Genomic DNA, 19805 nt, shown 5'->3' on the forward strand with positions numbered 1-19805 from the left:
GCAGTCCATGGGGTCGCTAAGAGTCAGACACGACTGAGCAACTTTACTTTCACTTTTCACTTTCATGCATTGGAGAAGGAAATGGCAACCCACTCCAGTGTTCTTGCCTGGAGAATCCCAGGGATGGGGGATCCTGGTGGGCTGCCGTCTATGGGGTCGCACAGAGTGGGACACGACCGAAGTGACTTAGCAGCAGCAGCAATGCCATGTTTTCCATTTTTGTGTGCTTTTTATTGCTTAATTTACCATTTAAAATAGTGCTGAAGTGCTGGCCAGTGATCCTAAGTACAAGAAGGCTGTCCTTTGCCTTTTGGAGAAGATTCATATGTTAAATAAGCTTAGTTCAAGTATAAGTTGGAGAAGGCAATGGCACCCCACTCCAGTACTCTTGCCTTGAAAATCCCATGGACGGAGGAGCCTGGTAGGCTGCAGACCATGGGGTCGCTAAGAGTCAGACACGACTGAGCGACTTCACTTTCATTTTTCCCTTTTATGCATTGGAGAAGGAAATGGCAACCCACTCCAGTGTTCTTGCCTGGAGAATCCCAGGGACGGGGGAGCCTGGTGGGCCATCGTCTATGGGACTGCACAGAGTCAGACACGACCGAAGCGACTTAGCAGCAGCAGCAAGTATAAGTAGAAGTGCCCTTTGGCCATAAGTTAAATGTTAATGAAGCAGCAATATATTTCAAATAAGATGTTTTTCAGCTGAAAAACATGTAAAACAAGGTTCTATATTGATTTGTTGATGAAGATACTGTGACCAGAGAATCCCAGGTGTCTAACCCTGTATTTCCCCAGGAGCAGTGTTTCATTATTCGCCAGGGTAGTTTTCATGATAACTCTGTATGACTGTTATGAGTAAAAAGAACTAACTATGTTATAAATAGTCAACACATTCACCAGTAACATTCTCTTCTCAGTTTTCCTTCTGACCTTAGACAAGGAAATACCCCTGAAAGAGTTGAGGATATTCTTAATGACTTTAAAGGATAATGAGTTCTCTTTGGAATAACAGTTACCTCCTTTTTAGATTCTAAGGTCCACTTATCAAAAAATTACTTCTTACTAATTAAGTTAAAAGTACAGTTTTGGACACTAGACTAAACTGTCTTCAAAGATAACTTTGTTTTATCAGAGAGTGCATATTTTCAGCTTGACATGCAATCAGTCTCTCTCACAGCTATTCATCTCTGCACTGTGATGTGAAAGTAGCTATAGATAATGTATAAGTGAATAGTTGTGACTGTGTTTCAAAAAAACTTTATGAATACATGCAGCAGGCCAGGTTTGGCCTGTGAGATCTAGATTGCTGATTCTTCAGTTCAGTTCAGCTGCTCAGTCGTGTCTGACTCTTTGCAACCTCTTGGACTGCAGCATGCCATGCCTTGTCCATCACCAACTCCCAGAATTTTCTCAAATTCATGTCCATTGAGTCGGTGATGCCATCCAACCATCTCATCCACTGTCCTCCCCGTCCCCTCCCGCCTTCAATCTTTTCCAGCATCAGGATCTTTTCCAATGAGTCAGCTCTTCACATCAGGTGGCCAAAGTATTGGAGTTTCAGCTTCAACACCAGTCCTTCCAATGAATATTCAGGACTAATCTCCTTTAGAATGGGCTGGTTGGATCTCCTGGCAGTCCAAGGGACTCTCAAGAGTCTTCTGCAACATCACAGTTCAAAAGCATCAATTCTTCGGTGTTCAACTTTCTTTATAGTCCAACTCTCACATCCATACATGACCACTGGAAAAACCATAGCCTTGACTAGACAGACCTTTTTTGGCAAAGTAATGTCTCTGCTTTTGAATATGCTGTCTAGGTTGGTCATAACTTTCCTTCCAAGGAGTAAACGTCTTTTAATTTCATGGCTGCAATCACTATCTGCAGGGATTTTGGAGCCCAAAAAAATAAAGTCTGACACTGTTTGCACTGTTTCCCCATCTATTTGCCATGAAGTGATGGGACCAGATACCATGATCTTAGTTTTCTGAATGTTGAGCTTTAAACCAACTTTTTCACTCTCCTCTTTCCTTTCCAAATAGGAAAAGGAGTATTGTCGCTCTGCTTATTTAACTTATATGCAGAGTACATCATGAGAAATGCTGGGCTGGAAGAAGCACAAGCTGGAATCAAGATTGCCGAGAGAAATATCAATAACCTCAGATATGCAGATGACACCACCCTTATGGCAGAAAGTGAAGAGGAACTCAAAAGCCTCTTGATGAAAGTGAAAGAGGAGAGTGAAAAAGTTGGCTTAAAGCTCAACATTCAGAAAACGAAGATCATGACATCTGGTCCCATCACTTCATGGGAAATAGATGGGGAAACAGTGTCAGACTTTATTTTTGGGGGGCTCCAAAATCCCTGCAGATGGTGATTGCAGCCATGAAATTAAAAGACGCTTACTCCTTGGAAGGAAAGTTATGACCAACCTAGATAGCATATTGAAAAGCCAGAGACATTACCTTGTCAACAAAGGTCTGTCTATTCAAGGCTATGGTTTTTCCAGTGGTTATGTATGGATGTGAGAGTTGGACTGTGAAGAAAGCTGAGCGCTGAAGAATTGATGCTTTTGAACTGTGGTGTTGGAGAAGACTCTTGAGAGTCCCTTGGACTGCCAGGAGATCCAACCAGTCCATCCTAAAGGAGATCAGTCCTGGGTGTTCATTGGAAGGACTGATGCTGAAGCTGAAACTCCAGTACTTTGGCCACCTCATGTGAAGAGTTGACTCATTGTAAAAGACCCTGATGCTGGGAGGGATTGGGGGCAGGAAGAGAAGGGAACGACAGAGAATGAGATGCTGGATGGCATCACCAACTCGATGGACATGAGTTTGAGTGAACTCTGGGAGTTGGTGATAGACAGGGAAGCCTGGCATGCTGCGATTCATGGGGTCGCAAAGAGTCGGACATGACTGAGCGACTGAACTGAACTGAACTTTTATTAAGGGGCTCTTTAGTTCTTCTTCACTTTCTGCCATAAGGGTGGTGTCATCTGCATATCTGAGGTTATTGATATTTCTCCCGGCAATCTTGATTCCAGCTTGTGCCCTCTCCAGCCCAGCATTTCTCATGATGTACTCTGCATATAAGTTAAATAAGCAGGGTGACAATATACAGCCTTGACATACTCCTTTCCCGATTTGGAACCAGTCTCTTGTTCCGTGTCCAGTTCTAACTGTTGCTTCCTGACCTGCATACAGATTTCTCAAGAGGCAGGTCAGGTGGTCTGGTATTCCCATCTCTTTCAGAATTTTCCATAGTTTATTGTGATCCACACAGTCATAGGCTTTGGCATAGTCAATAAAGCAGAAATAGATGTTTTTCTGGAACTCTCTTGCTTTTTCCATGATCCAGCTGATGCTGGAAATTTGATCTCTGGTTCCTCTGCCTTTTCTAAAACTAGCTTGAACATCTGGGAGTTCACCGTTCACGTATTGCTGAAGCCTGGCTTGGAGAATTTTGAGCATTACTTTACTAGCGTGTGAGATGAGTGCAATTGTGCAGTAGTTTGAGCATTCTTTGGCATTGCCTTTCTTTGGGATTGGAATGAAAACAGACCTTTTCCAGTCCTGTGGCCACTGCTGAGTTTGCCAAATTTGCTGGCATCTTGGGTGCAGCACTTTCACAGCATCATCTTTTAGGATTTAAAATAACTTCAACTGGAATTCCATCACCTCCACTAACTTTGTTCATAGTGATGCTTTCTAACGCCCACTTGACTTCACATTCCAGAATGTCTGGCTCTAGGTGAGTGATCACACTATCATGATTATCTGGGTCGTGAAGATCTCTTTTGTACAGTTCTTCTGTGTATTCTTGCCACCTCTTCTTAAGATCTTCTCCTTCTGTTAGGTCCATACCATTTCTGTCCTTTATTAAGCCCATCTTTGCATGAAATGTTCCCTTGGTATCTCTAATTTTCTTGGAGATCTCTAGTCTTTCCCATTCTGTTGTTTTCCTCTATTTCTTTGCATTGATCGCTGAGGAAGGCTTTCTTATCTCTCCTTGTTATTCTTTGGAACTCTGCATTCAAATGGGTATGTCTTTCCGTTTCTCCTTTGCTTTTCGTTTCTCTTCTTTTCACAGCTATTTGTAAGGCCTCTTCAGACAGCCATTTTGCTTTTTTGCATTTCTTTTCCTTGGGTATGGTCTTGCTCCTTGTCTCCTGTACAGTGTCACAGACCTCTGTCCATAGTTCATCAGGCACTCTATCTATCAGATCTAGTCCCTTAAATCTATTTCTCACTTGCACTGTATAATCGTTAGGGATTTGATTTACATCATACCTGAGTGGTCTAGTGGTTTTCCCTACTTTCTCCAATTTTAGTCTGAATTTGGCAATAAGGAGTTCATGATCTGAGCCACAGTCAGCTCCTGGTCTTGCTGACTCTTGATTTGGTGTAATGTATGCTCTTGGTTTATGATACTGTTTATCAGTTTACTGGAAGACCTATAAACCATACAAAGCAAAATAAAAATTTTTTTATTACTATATTTCTCTCTTGGTTGTGTTGGTAGTGATCGCAACCATATGTTGTGAGCATTTATTAAATGCAAGATGCTGTACAGACCACTTTGTACTGTATTTTCTCAGTATATCCCCATAGGGAAGTACTATGATTATTATCTGATTTTTCAGAGACAGAAACTCAGGCCTGAACTACCTCACTCAAGGTCACAGTTTGGAAGTGGTACAACTTGATCCGAGAGAGTTTTGACCTTGTAGCCAGCATGTAATACTTTTTGCCTAATCTTTTCTTATTTTCTGATATCCTGCTAATTTGAGGGTTAGAAGTTCATTTTACAGTATCTTAAACTTTTTTGAAGACAGCATTTATTCATTCGATAAGTAAGTAGATGAATATGGGTTTTAGCACTAATTCTATTTTTTTTGTAATTTAAATTTATTTATTTTAATTGGAGGCTAATTACTTTACAGTGTTGTATTGGTTTTGCCATACATCAACATGAATCCACCACGGGTGTACACGTGTTCCCCATCTTGAACCCCCCTCCCACATCCCTCCCCATACCACCCCTCTGGGTCATCCCAGTGCACCAGCCCCAAGCATCCATGTATAATATCATATAAGAAACGAATTGCCAGTCCAGGTTCAATGCAGGATACAGGATGCTTAGCTCTAATTCTTTAATTTTTTTTTCAAAATTATCTTGTTCTTATTTTTTGCCACATTTCCATGTATTCTAAAAGGAAAATCTATTTAAATGTGAGGTTTTGCTGCTTCACTGTCGGGAGATTTGTTTTTCTTCATCAGGTAATTTGGAGGTTTTATTTTGTTCTTGTTTCTTTAATATCCTGATTAAAGGATTAGAAAGCTCTTTGCTATGTTTGAGTCACTAATAGTGCCCTGAGCACAGAACCACACATTTGGGGGACATAGATTTGTATTTGCTGAATGAGTAATAACAGCAGAAGAATTGCCGTCTTTTCTGTAACTGTGTCATCTGTTCTGCACTTTGCCTGTGGCTTCTGTCTCTGGTTCCGTCTGAGGATTTGCACAGAGCCTGGCATCAGTTAAAAAAAAAAAGTGGAGGCTGTGGAAATGACTGGGTGAGAGTCATGAATATTGAAAATGTGGACTCATGGTTTCCGAGTGGGGATACTTGTTTAGCTGATACACATGAAGCACTACCCTCTTGTTATCCCCTTTGTGTTTATGTTACTCACTGGATCAACCTTTTTCTTTCATTTTTATTTTATATTTTATTTGAATACAGTTGCTTTATATTGATGTGTCAGTTTCTGCTATACAGCAAAGTGAATCAGCCATATGTATACATGCATGTATTCAGCATGCATGCTGAGTCACTTCAGTCGTGCAACCGCATGGACTGTAGCCCGTCAAGCTCCTCTGTCCATGGGATTCTCCAGGCAAGAATACTGGAGTGGGTTGCGAAGCCCTTCTGTAGGGGATCTTCCTGACCCAGGGGTTGAACCTGCATCTCTTATGTCTCCTGCATTGACAAGGGGGTTCGTTACCAGTAGCACTACCTGGGAAGCCCATGTATACATATATCCCCTCTTTTTGGATAAACCTTTTATTTGCACTTAGTATTAGCCAGGTACAATTAGCTAATATTCAAAAATAATGATACCTGTTTTTTTGAACCTCGAAGTCTCACATCAGTTGATAAGTAATATTTATCTCTGTTTTCTATCTTTAAGGAAGGCTGTTATAAAAAGAGTATTGTAGGAGTACAGTGGAGCCCCAGTTGACTGCCTGGAGGGGCAGGAACCCGTCTTCTGTTATAAAGAGGGTCATTTTTGAGTTAGGAACAGGAGTTTTTAGGGTGAGCACATGGGTTGGTCAGCAACTCCAAAGACTAGAGTGACAAGAAAGAGGATGAAATATTTTGGGAGTGATAATAGTTTTGTTATGGTTGGAAGAGAATCGGTCAAGTGATGAACCTGGTAAAATGGGGTGGGGACAAACTGTGAAGTCCCTGTGGTGATAAGGAAAACTTTGGAAAACTTTAATTAGGGTGTAACATGATCAGAGCTTTATAAAAACAATGCTAGTGATAGGAATGAAGGGAGGAAACTGAAGGGGGGCGTGTGATGACTAACGGGTTATGCATTTTGCCTTCCAGCTTTCTCCTGTGCTTCTGGGGAGTATCTAGAAATGAAGAACCAGGTATGCAGTAAGTGTGGTGAAGGCACCTACTCCTTGGGCAGTGGCATCAAATTTGACGAATGGGATGAATTGCCAGCTGGATTTTCCAACGTCGCAACATTCATGGACACTGTGGTCGGCCCTTCTGATAGCAGGCCAGAGGGCTGTAACAAGTAAGATCCAAAGGAGCCTTGAAGAGGGTGTAGTTGCTCTTTTCCAGAAAGACGTTGAGGATAACCTTGGTGGTGATTGGGATTATAGGTAAACTAACTGCATATGTGCTGCTGCAGCAAACACTGTAGGCAATCTGATTGCAACTAGTCATATTTTTTAGACAGTCCTTATGAATTACGTAGCTGTATTTTCATGAAAGAAAGAAAGTGAAGTTGCTCAGTCGTGTCCAACTCTTTGCGAATCCATGGGCTGTAGCCTACCAGGCTCCTCTGTCCATGGGATTTTCCAGGCACGAGTACTGGAGTGGGGTGCCATTTCCTTCTCCAGGGAATCTTCCCAACCCAGGGATCGAACCCAGGTCTCCCGCACTGCTTTAACATCTGAGCCACCAGGGAAGCACCAGGGAATCTTCATGAGGTTAAAGTAATTGCTCTTAGGACATAATATATAGTATGTAAAATACAATAAAAGTATTAGAAAAGCAACTTAGTTTTCTAATATATTTATAACTATATTAAAGCCAGTAGTTCTACAAACTCTTCTCTAATTTTAATGAATATTTTCCATTTTTAAAATTTTCCTTGAAAAGGAAAAATGTATAACCTTGATTTGTACACTTGATGATTTTCTGCTACATAGAGTGGGCCAAACACCTAAGGTAGAAAGCACTTTTACTTAATTTCCACCTTTTTAATAGGAGATTATAGCTTTGCCTGTGACAATATTGGAGGAAGGTTAAATTGTTTTGAAAAAACACAGAATTTTTATCTTTGGGTTCTCACCCTTCCTGTTTTCTTATTTGACTATTTAACATTCCCTTTCATGTGCCTGTGTTTTGTACAATTAAACTTCCAGCCTCTGGCTACCTTCTGACAAGGATGGTCACATTTTTTCCCCTGAGCTAAAATGATTCAAATAAAAAATGACTCACATTTTTACCCTGAACTAAAGATGTTGGGGAATTATTTAGCTGTGACAGTAGATACGTTTGCTCCTCCTTCCTTCCTACCTTCCCTTCATCCCCCTTGCTTTCTAGCAGTCTCTCTCTCGGCCATTTTTACTCTTCTGATAATGGTCATTTCATCATATAGAGTCGTGATATTAGATAGCACTAATAGGATTATTTCTCTAACTATATATATAAAAATTGTATGTTCAGTTCAGTCGCTCAGTCATGTCCGACTCTTTGTGACCTCATGAATCACAGCACGCCAGGCCTCTCTGTCCATCACCAACTGCCGGAATTCACTCAAACTCATGTCCATCGAGTCGGTGATGCCATCCAGCATCTCATCCTCTGTCGTCCTCTTCTCCTCCTGCCCCCAATCCCTCCCAGCATCAGGGTCTTTTCCAATGAGTCAACTCTTCTCATGAGGTGGCCAAAGTACTGGAATTTCAGCCTCAGCATCAGTCCTTCCAATGAATACCCAGGACTGATCTCCTTTAGGATGGACTAGTTGGATCTCCTTGAAGTCCAAGGGACTCTCAAGAGTCTTCTCCAACACCACAGTTCAAAAGCATCAATTCTTCAGTGCTCAGCTTTCTTCACAGTCCAACTCTCACATCCATACATGACCACTGGAAAAACCATAGCCTTGACTAGACAGACCTTTGTTGGCAAAGTAATGTCTCTGCTTTTTAATATGATATCTAGGTTGGTCATAACTTTCCTTCCAAGGAGTAAGCATCTTTTAATTTCATGGCTGCAGTCACCATCTGCAGTGATTTTGGAGCCCAAAAAAATAAAGTCTGACACTGTTTCCACTGTTTCCCCATCTATTTCCCATGAAGTGATGGGACCAGATGCCATGATCTTCGTTTTCTGAATGTTGAGCTTTAAGCCAACTTTTCACTCTCCTCTTTCACTTTCATCAAGAGGCTTTTTAGTTCTTCTTCACTTTCTGCCATAAGGGTGGTATCATCTGCATATCTGAGGTTATTGATATTTCTCCCAGCAATCTTGATTCCAGCTTGTGCTTCTTCCAGCCCAGCGTTTCTCATGATGTACTCTGCATATAAGTTAAATAAGCAGAGTGACCATATACAGCCTTGACGTACTCCTTTTCCTATTTGGAACCAGTCTGTTGTTCCATGTCCAGTTCTAACTGTTGCTTCCTGACCTGCATACAGGTTTCTCAAGAAGCAGGTCAGGTGGTCTGGTATTCCCATCTCTTTCAAAATTTTCCACAGTTTATCGTGATCCACATAGTCAAAGGCTTTGGCATAGTCAATAAAGCAGAAATAGATGTTTTTCTGGAACTCTCTTGCTTTTTCCATGATCCAGCGGATGTTGGCAATTTGATCTCTGGTTCCTCTGCCAGAGGAAAAATTATATGTATGTGTGTATAAATGTACACACATATAAATGCAGTTGACCCTTCAGCATTATGGGGGTGCGAGTGCCTACCTCCTTAAAGTTAAAAATACACTTACAACTTTAAGTTGGCCCTTTGTATCCTCCCTTCAGCAACTGGTGGATTCAACCAACCATGGATTCAATAGTACTGTAATGTGTATTTAGTGAAAATCATCTGAGTATCAGTGAATGGTGCAGTTCAAACACATTTGTATATGTATCTACATATATTAATACATATATGTGTGTATACATGCACACACAGATAACCTCTGCTTTTCCAGAGTTTAATATGTCATTTCAGTTTTATGGATGACCTACATTGGTACCTGTTTTTGTTAACCAAAAGAAATCCAAAGAGGATTTTCACTTAAAAAAAAAAAAAAAAAAGGCAAAAGGCACAAATGCTGTGTAGCATTGATTTTGCAGCAAATGGAGCTACCCTAGAGGCAGTTTGTACCCTGTGCAGTGAGAGTAGCCCCACTAAGCTCTTTCTGGGAACTACATTCAGCATCTCAGCATCAGGTCATCGTAACTTTGAACTGTATCTGTGGGATCATTGCTTTCTCACAGTTTATTTTGTAAATTAATTTGTGTCCTAAGGTAATTACTTCTTTGCTTTATACCATTTCAGCTTATGAAAGATTTCACAGGAGCACTGTACCTTTGCATAACGTGTGAAACCTTTTTGTGTGTATAATTTAAATTCTTTAAAGAGTTCTTAGAGGAGAGTACCAGCAGGATATTATAAGACATCAGATCTTTGTTTTGGTGAGCAGGAGATATTCACATGGCTTTTTTTTCTACTTGAAATTGCTTATTCATTAAAGAAATCGAATGATTAGCAGAAATTTTTCAGTGTATTGAGTATCATTTTCTCAGTGTAAATTTCAGTCGATTACTGCTAAGCTTGTCTCCTTTCCTCCCTCCCTCTGCCTTTTTCTTTCCTTCCTTCCTTCTATCCACCCAATCTTGCTTTCTTTTTACTTCTTTTTAATTGCTTGGATCATATAGAAGATGTGTGTTGAACTTTGTAAGAAGTTGTCAGAGATTTTCAAAATGATTGTAGCATTAGACTCTAGCAGTGCATTTGAATTCTAGTTATTTACATTGTAAAATATTGTACAGAAGTCTTGGTTTATTTTAGTCTTTCTAGTGTATGTATGAGAAATGGTATTTCTTTGTGGTTTTTTTTTTGCATTTCCTTCTTTATAAAGGTATTGAGCACTATTCATATGTTCATAGTCCATATGTTTGTGGGTGTGTGTGTATGTGTTATGGAGAAGGCAATGGCACCCCACTCCAGTACTCTTGCCTGGAAAATCCCATGGACGGAGGAGCCTGTAAGGCTGCAGTCCATGGGGTCGCTAGAGTCGGACACGACTGAGCAACTTCACTTTCACTTTTCACTTTCATGCATTGGAGAAGGAAATGGCAACCCACTCCAGTGTTCTTGCCTGGAGAATCCCAGGGATGGGGGAGCCTGGTGGGCTTCTGTCTATGGGGCCGCACAGAGCCGGACACGACTAAAGCGACGTAGTGGCAGCGGTGTATGTGTTAAGTGTCAAATATTTATCCATTTGTTATGTTTTTGGGTCAGTTGATTATTGAGCTGTAGTAGTTCATTGTGTATGCTTGACATGAAGGAAATTTTGTCATGAATCTGTATAATATTTAACCTATACACATATGCATGCACATTTACATATATGTGTGTGAAATAGTTCTTTTATCTGCAGTTTTTGCTTTCTCATTTTCTCAGGGGTGTTTTTAAATAACCAAAAGTTTAAAATTTGAAGAAGTACAATTTATCAATGTTTTCTGTTGTAGTTAGTGTTTTTACATCTTTAGATGTCTTGCAAAGGCTACAAATTACAATTCTTAAAGTAAAATTAGTATTGTTATTGTCCTTTTATATAAAATGTAAAGCTTTACAACAGTATAGTTACCTTTAGGCCCTTATCCTGGTGCTATTATCATACATTTAGGAACACATCATAAACCCTGTAATACAATGAAATGTGTTTTAAAGAATCAGTTAATTTTTTAAAAACTTGAGAAAAATGTAGCTTTATGTTTTTATCTATGTATTTACGGTTGTTGATGCTCTTTTCTCCTATTTTCTAAATGTTTGTTCAGTATTATTTTTTTAATCTGTAAAATTTTCTTTTTTTTTTCTTTTTTTTTTTAAATTTTATTTTATTTTTAAACTTTACATAATTGTATTAGTTTTGCCAAATATCAAAATGAATCCGCCACAGGTATACATGTGTTCCCCATCCTGAACCCTCATCCCTCCTCCCTCCCCATTCCATCCCTCTGGGTCGTCCCAGTGCACCAGCCCCAAGCATCCACTATCGTGCATCGAACCTGGACTGGCAACTCGTTTCATACATGATATTTTACATGTTTCAATGCCATTCTCCCAAATCTTCCCACCCTCTCCCTCTCCCACAGAGTCCATAAGACTGTTCTATACATCAGTGTATCTTTTGCTGTCTCGTACACAGGGTTATTGTTACCATCTTTCTAAATTCCATATATATGCGTTAGTATACTGTATTGGTGTTTTTCTTTCTGGCTTACTTCATTCTGTATAATAGGCTCCAGTTTCATCCACCTCGTTAGAACTGATTCAAATGTATTCTTTTTAATGGCTGAGTAATACTCCCTTGTGTATATGTACCACTGCTTTCTTATCCATTCATCTGCTGATGGGCATCTAGGTTGCTTCCATGTCCTGGCTATTATAAACAGTGCTGCGATGAACATTGGGGTACACGTGTCTCTTTCCCTTCTGGTTTCCTCAGTGTGTATGCCCAGCAGTGGGATTGCTGGATCATAAGGCAGTTCTATTTCCAGTTTTTTAAGGAATCTCCACACTGTTCTCCATAGTGGCTGTACTAGTTTGCATTCCCACCAACAGTGTAAGAGGGTTCCCTTTTCTCCACACCCTCTCCAGCATTTATTACTTGTGGACTTTTGGATCGCAGCCATTCTGACTGGCGTGAAATGGTACCTCATAGTGGTTTTGGTTTGCATTTCTCTGATAATGAGTGATGTTGAGCATCTTTTCATGTGTTTGTTCGCCATCTGTATGTCTTCTTTGGAGAAATGTCTATTTAGTTCTTTGGCCCATTTTTTGATTGGGTCATTTATTTTTCTGGAGTTGAGCTGTAGGAGTTGCTTGTATATTCTCGAGATTAGTTGTTTGTCAGTTGCTTCATTTGCTATTATCTTCTCCCATTCTGAAGGCTGTCTTTTCACCTTGCTAATAGTTTCCTTTGATGTGCAGAAGCTTTTAAGGTTAATTAGGTCCCATTTGTTTATTTTTGCTTTTATTTCCAATATTTTGGGAGGTGGGTCATAGAGGATCCTGCTGTGATGTATGTCAGAGAGTGTTTTGCCTATGTTCTCCTCTAGGAGTTTTATAGTTTCTGGTCTTATGTTTAGATCTTTAATCCATTTTGAGTTTATTTTTGTGTATGGTGTTAGAAAGTGTTCTAGTAAAATTTTCTTTATCATTTCATGCAGGTCTGCTGCTCATAAATTCTCTCAACTTTTTGAAATCTAAACACATCTTTAGCCTCAGTTTTGAAGAATATTTTGTTGGACGTAGGACTCTGGACTTTTACTTTTATCCTTCTGTGTTTTAAAGGTGTTCCATTACCTTCTGAACTCTCCCTTGTTTGTGATAAGAAAAAAAGAATTAGCTGTATTTTGCTTTGTTAGCTTCCTTTTATGTAATGTGTCATTGTTTCCTTGACTACTTATAATATGTTCTGTATTTCTTTGCTTATAATATGTTCTCTATTTCTTTGCTAGTCATGTTGAGATGTGGAAGTCTCGGTCTTTTATTATTATTATTTTTTTGTTAGTAAAAACAAAGAATTTACCAAAAATCTCACTCTCATAACCCAGATGAAAATTAAATTTGAAGAGAAGGATATTAAGTTGTGCTGTCATACAGTCTGGTTGGAAACGTTTTTGGCCCAGAAGTTGACACATGACTCAAAGAAAGCATTGGTTTTCTTTGTATTTTTACTCTGCTTGAAGTTGACTGAGCTTCCTGGATTTGTAGGTTGATATTGTTATTAAATTTGGGAATTTTTTAAAGCTATTCTTTCACCAATAATGTTTTTCTGCCGCCTTCTCTCCCTATTTTCCTTCTATAACTCCATTTACATGTATGTTAGGCCACTTGGTATTGTCCGTAGTCACTGAGACTCCATTTCCCCCATTTTTTTCTCTTATACTTCAGATTACATAGTTTCTATTGCTCTATCATTATTTCTTTTGCAGTTTCAAACTTGATCTTAAGCTCATCTATTGAATTTTAAATTTCACAAATAGTAATTTTCAGCTGTAGAATTTTCCATTTAGTTTTTAAAACAGTTCTTATTTCCCTTAAAATAGTTGAGATTATTCATGCCTTCACTTACTGTATTCATCTCTTGATGTTTTTTGATTATATTTTTAAAAGCTGTCTTAAATACTTGTCTGTTTCTTTTCATTCTTTGTTGTCAATTAAGGGTCATATTTTACCACTTCTTTGCATTTCTAGTAAATTTTTAATGTATCTTAGGCATCATGGGTGTTACAATGTGGAGAATGTGGATTATTTTTTTCTTTTGTGTAAAAGACGTTGGATTTTGGTCTGGAAGGCCGCATATTTACCAGAAGAGTGTCTCGTTAGGTCTGGTATTTAGAATTTTTTTAAGGTGGCTCTTTGTTGGTTTCACACTTAGTTCTAGGTCATGGTCTTTACTCTAGGGCACACTATAGCCTACTCCTGTTTTATAAATAATGTTATGTTGGAACACTGCTGTACTCATTTATTTATGCATTATCTATGGCTGCTTTTGAGCTATAATTGCCTAGTGGAGTACTGCAGGAGAGATCACATGGCTCATAAAGCCCCAGTTATGGACTCTTTGGCCCTTTATGAAAAAGTTTGTGGATACCTACCCTAGGGCATGGTCCTTATTCCTAAAATGTGGCACTTCTGGAGTCTCAGATGAATGTCCAATGTGGTTATTAAGTTTTCTCCTCTCTGGCTGGCCTGGAGATCCTGCAATACCCATAAACGTGACCTCTCTGATTTTGACTTAGTTTTGCAGTGGCTGTTCTCTACTAGGCCTGCACATTCCAGCCCCAAGCCTGGGCCTATAGAGAAGCTCCATGTGGACTCCTGGAGCCCCTGTTTTCTCTGCTTCTCGTGCCTGTAAATTCTGGTTATTTCTTCTTCCCCCGGACATTCGTCCCTGTTTCTCCACTCAGTGAGACCACTGCGCTGTGCTTGGGAGCTGTCTCCCGGTGCCAGAGTCTGGAAAGTGTCCTGAGAATGAATGAGGTCAGGGTCAGCTTGGGCTTTGTCTCATGCATTTTCCTGCTGTCAAGACCCTCGGTCCTGCACTGGCTAGTGTCAGTGCCTGAGCGTGGCTTGTGTGTGTTGTTTAGTTTACTGGATTGTTAAAGAAAAGGGCAAGTCCAGTACCAATTAGTGAGTCATGTTGAGACTCAGTCTTTTTTTTTGTTGTTGTTAGTAAAAAGAATTTGCCAAAAATCTCACTCTTATAATCCAAATGGAAAGTTACATTCAAAGAGGAGGATATTAAGTTGTGCTGTCATACAGTCTGGTTGGAAACTTTCTTGGCCCAGAAGTGGACGCATGACTCACTGTTGATTAATCTAAGAATTAGCTTATGGTTAGATTTACAATCCAACTTTTGTCCACTGGTATATTTCCTTAATCTTTTCTTTTTTAGATAAAATTTCCTATCAGACTTTTGCTCCTACTATGTACTGTGACACTGTGATCTACATTTTATTTAGGTTCACTTTATTATTTTTTTCCATCTGGCTGATCATGTAGTTTTTTTTGTTTTAAAACAATTGAAATGTAACAGTTGCATAGAAAATTGATATTATGCTAGTTTCAGGAGCATTACATAGTGATTTGACAGTGGCATGTATTATGAAACGATCACCACAATAAGTTATTACAATATTGACCATATTCTTTATCTTGTTTTTTTACAACCTCATGACTTATTCATAACTGGAGATTGGTACCCCTTCATCCCCTTCATCTATTCTGCTCCCCCCTCCCTGGCAACCACAGAAAACTAGTCTGTTCTCTGTATCTATAAGTCCCTTTGTGGTTTGTTTCTTAGATTCCACTTTCTCTCTCTCTCTCTCTCTCTCTCTCTCTCTCTCTCTTTTATTTTCTGCTCAACGTTATGTGACAACCTGGAGGGAAGGGGAGTTTGAGGGAGAAAGATACATGTATATGTATAACTGAGGCCCTTTGCTGTTCACCTGGAACGATCACAGCATTGTTCATTGACTATACCCCAACACAAAATAAACATTAAAAAGTATTTAGAGTCACTTTAAAAGGACTTTTTCTAGGATGACTTCTTCTCTCATAATAAATGGACACCCCTGCCAATATGTGTTTGTAAATAAAACTTAAGGTATTGTTTGAGAGTAATTCCATCAAAGACTGCTAGAATTAGTGACCAGCTATCTAGTGATCACATTTTTGGTGATAAGCAGCAGCTGCATGGCACATTAATTGCATAATCTTACGATGATTTTAGGGAGTTATGCACCACAAGACCTGAACCTTTTTTCAAGCAGTGGTGTTGGCCTTTGGGGTCCACATGCACTTCAGACTTCCCTGCTGTGCTTTGTTGACAGAACTGCTTTTAAATCTCAGTTATAGAACTTGTGAACAGAGAGGTTTCTGAATGCTAACATGAAATGGTTTTGTTTTCACAGCTCTTCTTGGGTCCCTCGTGGAAACTACATAGAGTCCAATCGTGATGACTGCACAGTATCCTTGATCTATGCTGTGCGCCTCAAGAAGTCAGGTTACGTCTTCTTTGAGTACCAATATGTGGACAACAACATCTTCTTTGAGTTCTTTGTAAGGCCTTTTATATTCTAGAATTCAGTTTTTAAAGGGCATTCATGTAAAATTTCTCTTAATCATTTGTTTCCATTTCATTGTGTGCCTTGGTTTTTGTGTTAACTGAAGCTTTCGATAAGAAGTATTTATTTTTTCTATAATACTTTCTGGTTAATAATTATTTTTTTACCTCTGAGTTCTCTCCTTGTAGAATAACATTCGGGTTGTTTTCCTTTTGGATATGATCATTAGGTGACCATTTGGTTGAGACTTTTTGTGTGTTGAATATATTTCCTGAGATTCATTTAATTTTTTTATAGTGATAGATGCTATTTTCTTTAAAAATATGTTTTCACCAATCTTGGTTTTTATTTAAAAATATTTTTCTTCTCTTTTCAATTTTAAATATTTGAATTATTTAAGTGTACTCATGGGCGATATTTCAGAACTAGAAATGACTGTATCTTGCTGGTTGTCCCAGTTTTGTACAATATAAAGAAATCAAGGGATGAGGTGGTTGATGTCTCTGGCAAGAGATTAAATAACATCAAAGACTATAGGATAAAATAATAGTCTAACAGAATAGGCTGTTACCACAAAGAATATTTAGCTATTTTAATGTAAACTGTACCTAATTGTGCAAATATTTGTTGTGGCAGTGACTCAAATGCTTGAGAAAAATTTGCTCCGATTGACTTCTTAAACCAAAAAAAAAAAGAGTATGTGTGTTGTGCAAGTAACTGCGAAAATATCTTGTAAAATATTTCTGTGGCCCAGATTTCAGGGATAAATGTACTGATAATGCTAAAGCAAATTTATATTGCTCTTGATAATGGAAATTTCTAAATCAAAAGTTTGCTAGGAAGAAATATTTTTTGTGAATGTATGAGCCTAAGATTTAAAGTCAAGCGATTCTGGCTCATGTCCCAACTCTGCAGTCGCTGGTTGTGTGTTACTGGACAACTAACTTTTCAGCTCTCAACGTTCCTTTTCATAAAGAGGATTGTAGACCAGACCTTTTAAGGACCCTCTTTACTCTTAATATCCTTTGATGAGTTTAAGATGTTAAGCAATATTCAGATTGGCTTTTTAAGTTATGTTTTGTTTGCAAGACACTTCTCAGAGTGAATAACTCCATATTCCATGGGATATTTTTTGAAATATTACTAAAATAAAGTTAAAAAGCAAGGTAATTGTATAATTGTTTGAATAAACATTTAGTTCTGTATTGTCTATTAAGTCCTTTGAGAGCTGTCAGTGAAGATATCTTAAGGCATGAAGTCTCATTGCTTCCTCTCAGTGATGCCTTTGTTCTTCTGGTTATGGACTGAAAAGGGGTGGTGAGTTTATGTTTCCTCTTTTGTTGATGTTTCAGCTTAATAGGTTGCAATTTATTGACTCAGAGAGTCAGTGCCTTATGTCCATCCTGCTAGTAGTTAATGGAAAGGGAATGTCTGAAGATTAAAGGATGCAGATGTACCTGTGAACGTTACAGATTGAAAGCAGTAAAGTATTTAATGTTAGGAGTCTGGGAGTTTCATTCAGCTCTCCCCTCCACACATACTTTTTTTTTTTTTTAAATGATGACACTCAAACCTAGACAGAAGAAGTGATTGGACCAAGGTTATACCTTTACTAGTTACTTTTAGAATGACTAACGAGAGGACTCAGATCTCCAGAATGCTAGTAGACTGTCAAAATAACACTAGATGTATGATATCCACTGAGAAAAAAGCTTTCAGTTTATGCAAATATGGACCAAAAAAGGTATATAAAGGGTTTATATCTGTTTAAAAATGGCTTAACATTCTTATTGATTGTCATTATGCTTATAATATAAATATGATACTTAAATTCAGTTAAAGCAAATATCCTCAGTAGCTGATTTTCTCTGGTTTTGGCTGTTAAAAGGATCTGTTTTCTAGTTAGTCAAGTCTTTAGGAAATAGCTCTTATGGACAAGATATTAATGCTGTTTGTGAAATTAGTCAGGGGAATGAATGAAGTGGAAAAATAATTTAAAGAATAGAGAAATAGCCATTTTGGAGGAAGTATAGATGATGAGATATTATTTCAACCCTACTTTGATGCTGACTATTATGTGCTCACTTGCTAAGCCATGTCTGACTCTCTGCAACCCCATGGACTGTAGCCCGCCAAGCTCCTCTGTCCAAGGGATTCTCCAGGCAAGAATACTGGAGTGGGTTGCCATTTCCTTCTCCAGGGGATGTTCCTGACCCAGGGATTGAACCCAGGTCTCCTGCATTGCAGGAGCTACGAGGAGAAGTCAAGACTGTAAATATAGCCTCAAGAAGTCAAGACTGTAAAAAAAATACACAGGCATTTTTGATGTCTGTTTACTTTTTGTAGACCTGGAGAGGTATGTCCCAACTCCTAGGTATTTTAGAAGAGTTGTCTGGAAAGCACAAGATGTTTGGTGCTGAAGATATTAGCTGTATTTATTTGAATTGCTATAAAGTATCAACATTTGTCCCCAAATACCAACCATGGTCTTTGACTTTGGCTATAGCCACTTATGTACACATTTGGGTTAAGTCTTAGGGAACTGAAAACAAAGCAGATTTCATTTATTTATTAATTTAAGGTTTAAATGGCCCTATAAACTAGTTTATACTAAATAGTATAAACTTTATTTTTATACTATTGGGGCTGCATGGTGAACACAAGCTTTCACATTTTTGCAATGACTTTTTCTCCTCTATGTGAATTTTCAGTGTTAACTCCCCTCTCGTCCTCTGCCTGCTCCTGCTTGCCCAATTTCCGACTTCTTAATGGGCTTGTCTTTTTGTTACAATAATGAGAAAGATTCACTTAGAACTACGTGTCACTCAGGCTCCAGAGATCTGGTGTGTTTACTTATTGATAATTACTTGTGGCTGTTGTTTCCTACACATTGAAAGAAGCTCTTGTAGCCTGTCCTGTGATGAGTGACGCATCTAATTAAAAACACTGTTCACTGAGCATTACTGGGCCCTTATGTTTACTCCACAGATTCAGAATGATCAGTGCCAGGAGATGGACACCACCGCTGACAAGTGGGTAAAACTCACAGACAATGGAGAATGGGGCTCTCATTCTGTAAGTCTCTCTCTGCTCTTCTCTCATACCAACCCCATTCTTCTCCTTTCTTTTCTCAAACTTATTTTTAAAAGTTTATTTTAAAGAAAAAAATTATCTTTTAATTTAGAAATTTCTAGTTAGGGAAGAAATTGCCCCTAAGTTTCATGGACTCAGGCTTTTTCTAGTATTATTTTCTTTCCTTTTCTTTTCTCCTTAGCTCCCTCTCCCTGCTCTTTCCTATCACACTTCAACTGTCCTGCTTTTCAAGGGAGGCATTAACAGGAATGAAGTCTACTCAGAATTAATATACAGAACCTCTAGGTATGTAAGTTTACAGATGTGGTAATCATATGAAAGATATTAATCAGTGACTCTTGTCATTGGATGGATCCTTGAGTTCGAAGCATCACTACGAACAAAGCTAACCGTAGATGTGATAGAATTCCAGTTGAGCTATTTCAAATCCTAAAAGATGATGCTGTGAAAGTGCTGCACCCAATATGCCAGCAAATTTGGAGAACTCAGCAGTGGCCACAGGAATGGAAAAGGTCACTTTTCATTCCAATCCCAAAGAAAGGCAATGCCAAAGAATGCTCAAACTACTGCACAATTGTACTCATCTCGCACACTAGCAAAGT

At 38.8% G+C, this 19805-nt stretch overlaps 1 protein-coding gene across 3 annotated transcripts in view; it reads left to right on the top strand.

Moving 5' to 3' along the window:
• Positions 1 to 19805, top strand: part of ELAPOR2 (endosome-lysosome associated apoptosis and autophagy regulator family member 2) — a 218347-nt gene that overhangs the window by 121003 nt on the left and 77539 nt on the right. For all 3 annotated transcript variants that reach the window (XM_025291010.3, XM_025291011.3, XM_025291015.3), the window contains 3 exons: positions 6619 to 6814; positions 15958 to 16105; positions 19099 to 19185. In XM_025291010.3, coding sequence (XP_025146795.2) covers positions 6619 to 6814; positions 15958 to 16105; positions 19099 to 19185 — 431 coding nt within the window. The remainder of the gene's footprint in view (positions 1 to 6618; positions 6815 to 15957; positions 16106 to 19098; positions 19186 to 19805) is intronic.

The sequence above is a fragment of the Bubalus bubalis genome, chromosome 8, assembly GCF_019923935.1.
Source record: "Bubalus bubalis isolate 160015118507 breed Murrah chromosome 8, NDDB_SH_1, whole genome shotgun sequence".
Taxonomy (NCBI): domain Eukaryota; kingdom Metazoa; phylum Chordata; class Mammalia; order Artiodactyla; family Bovidae; genus Bubalus; species Bubalus bubalis.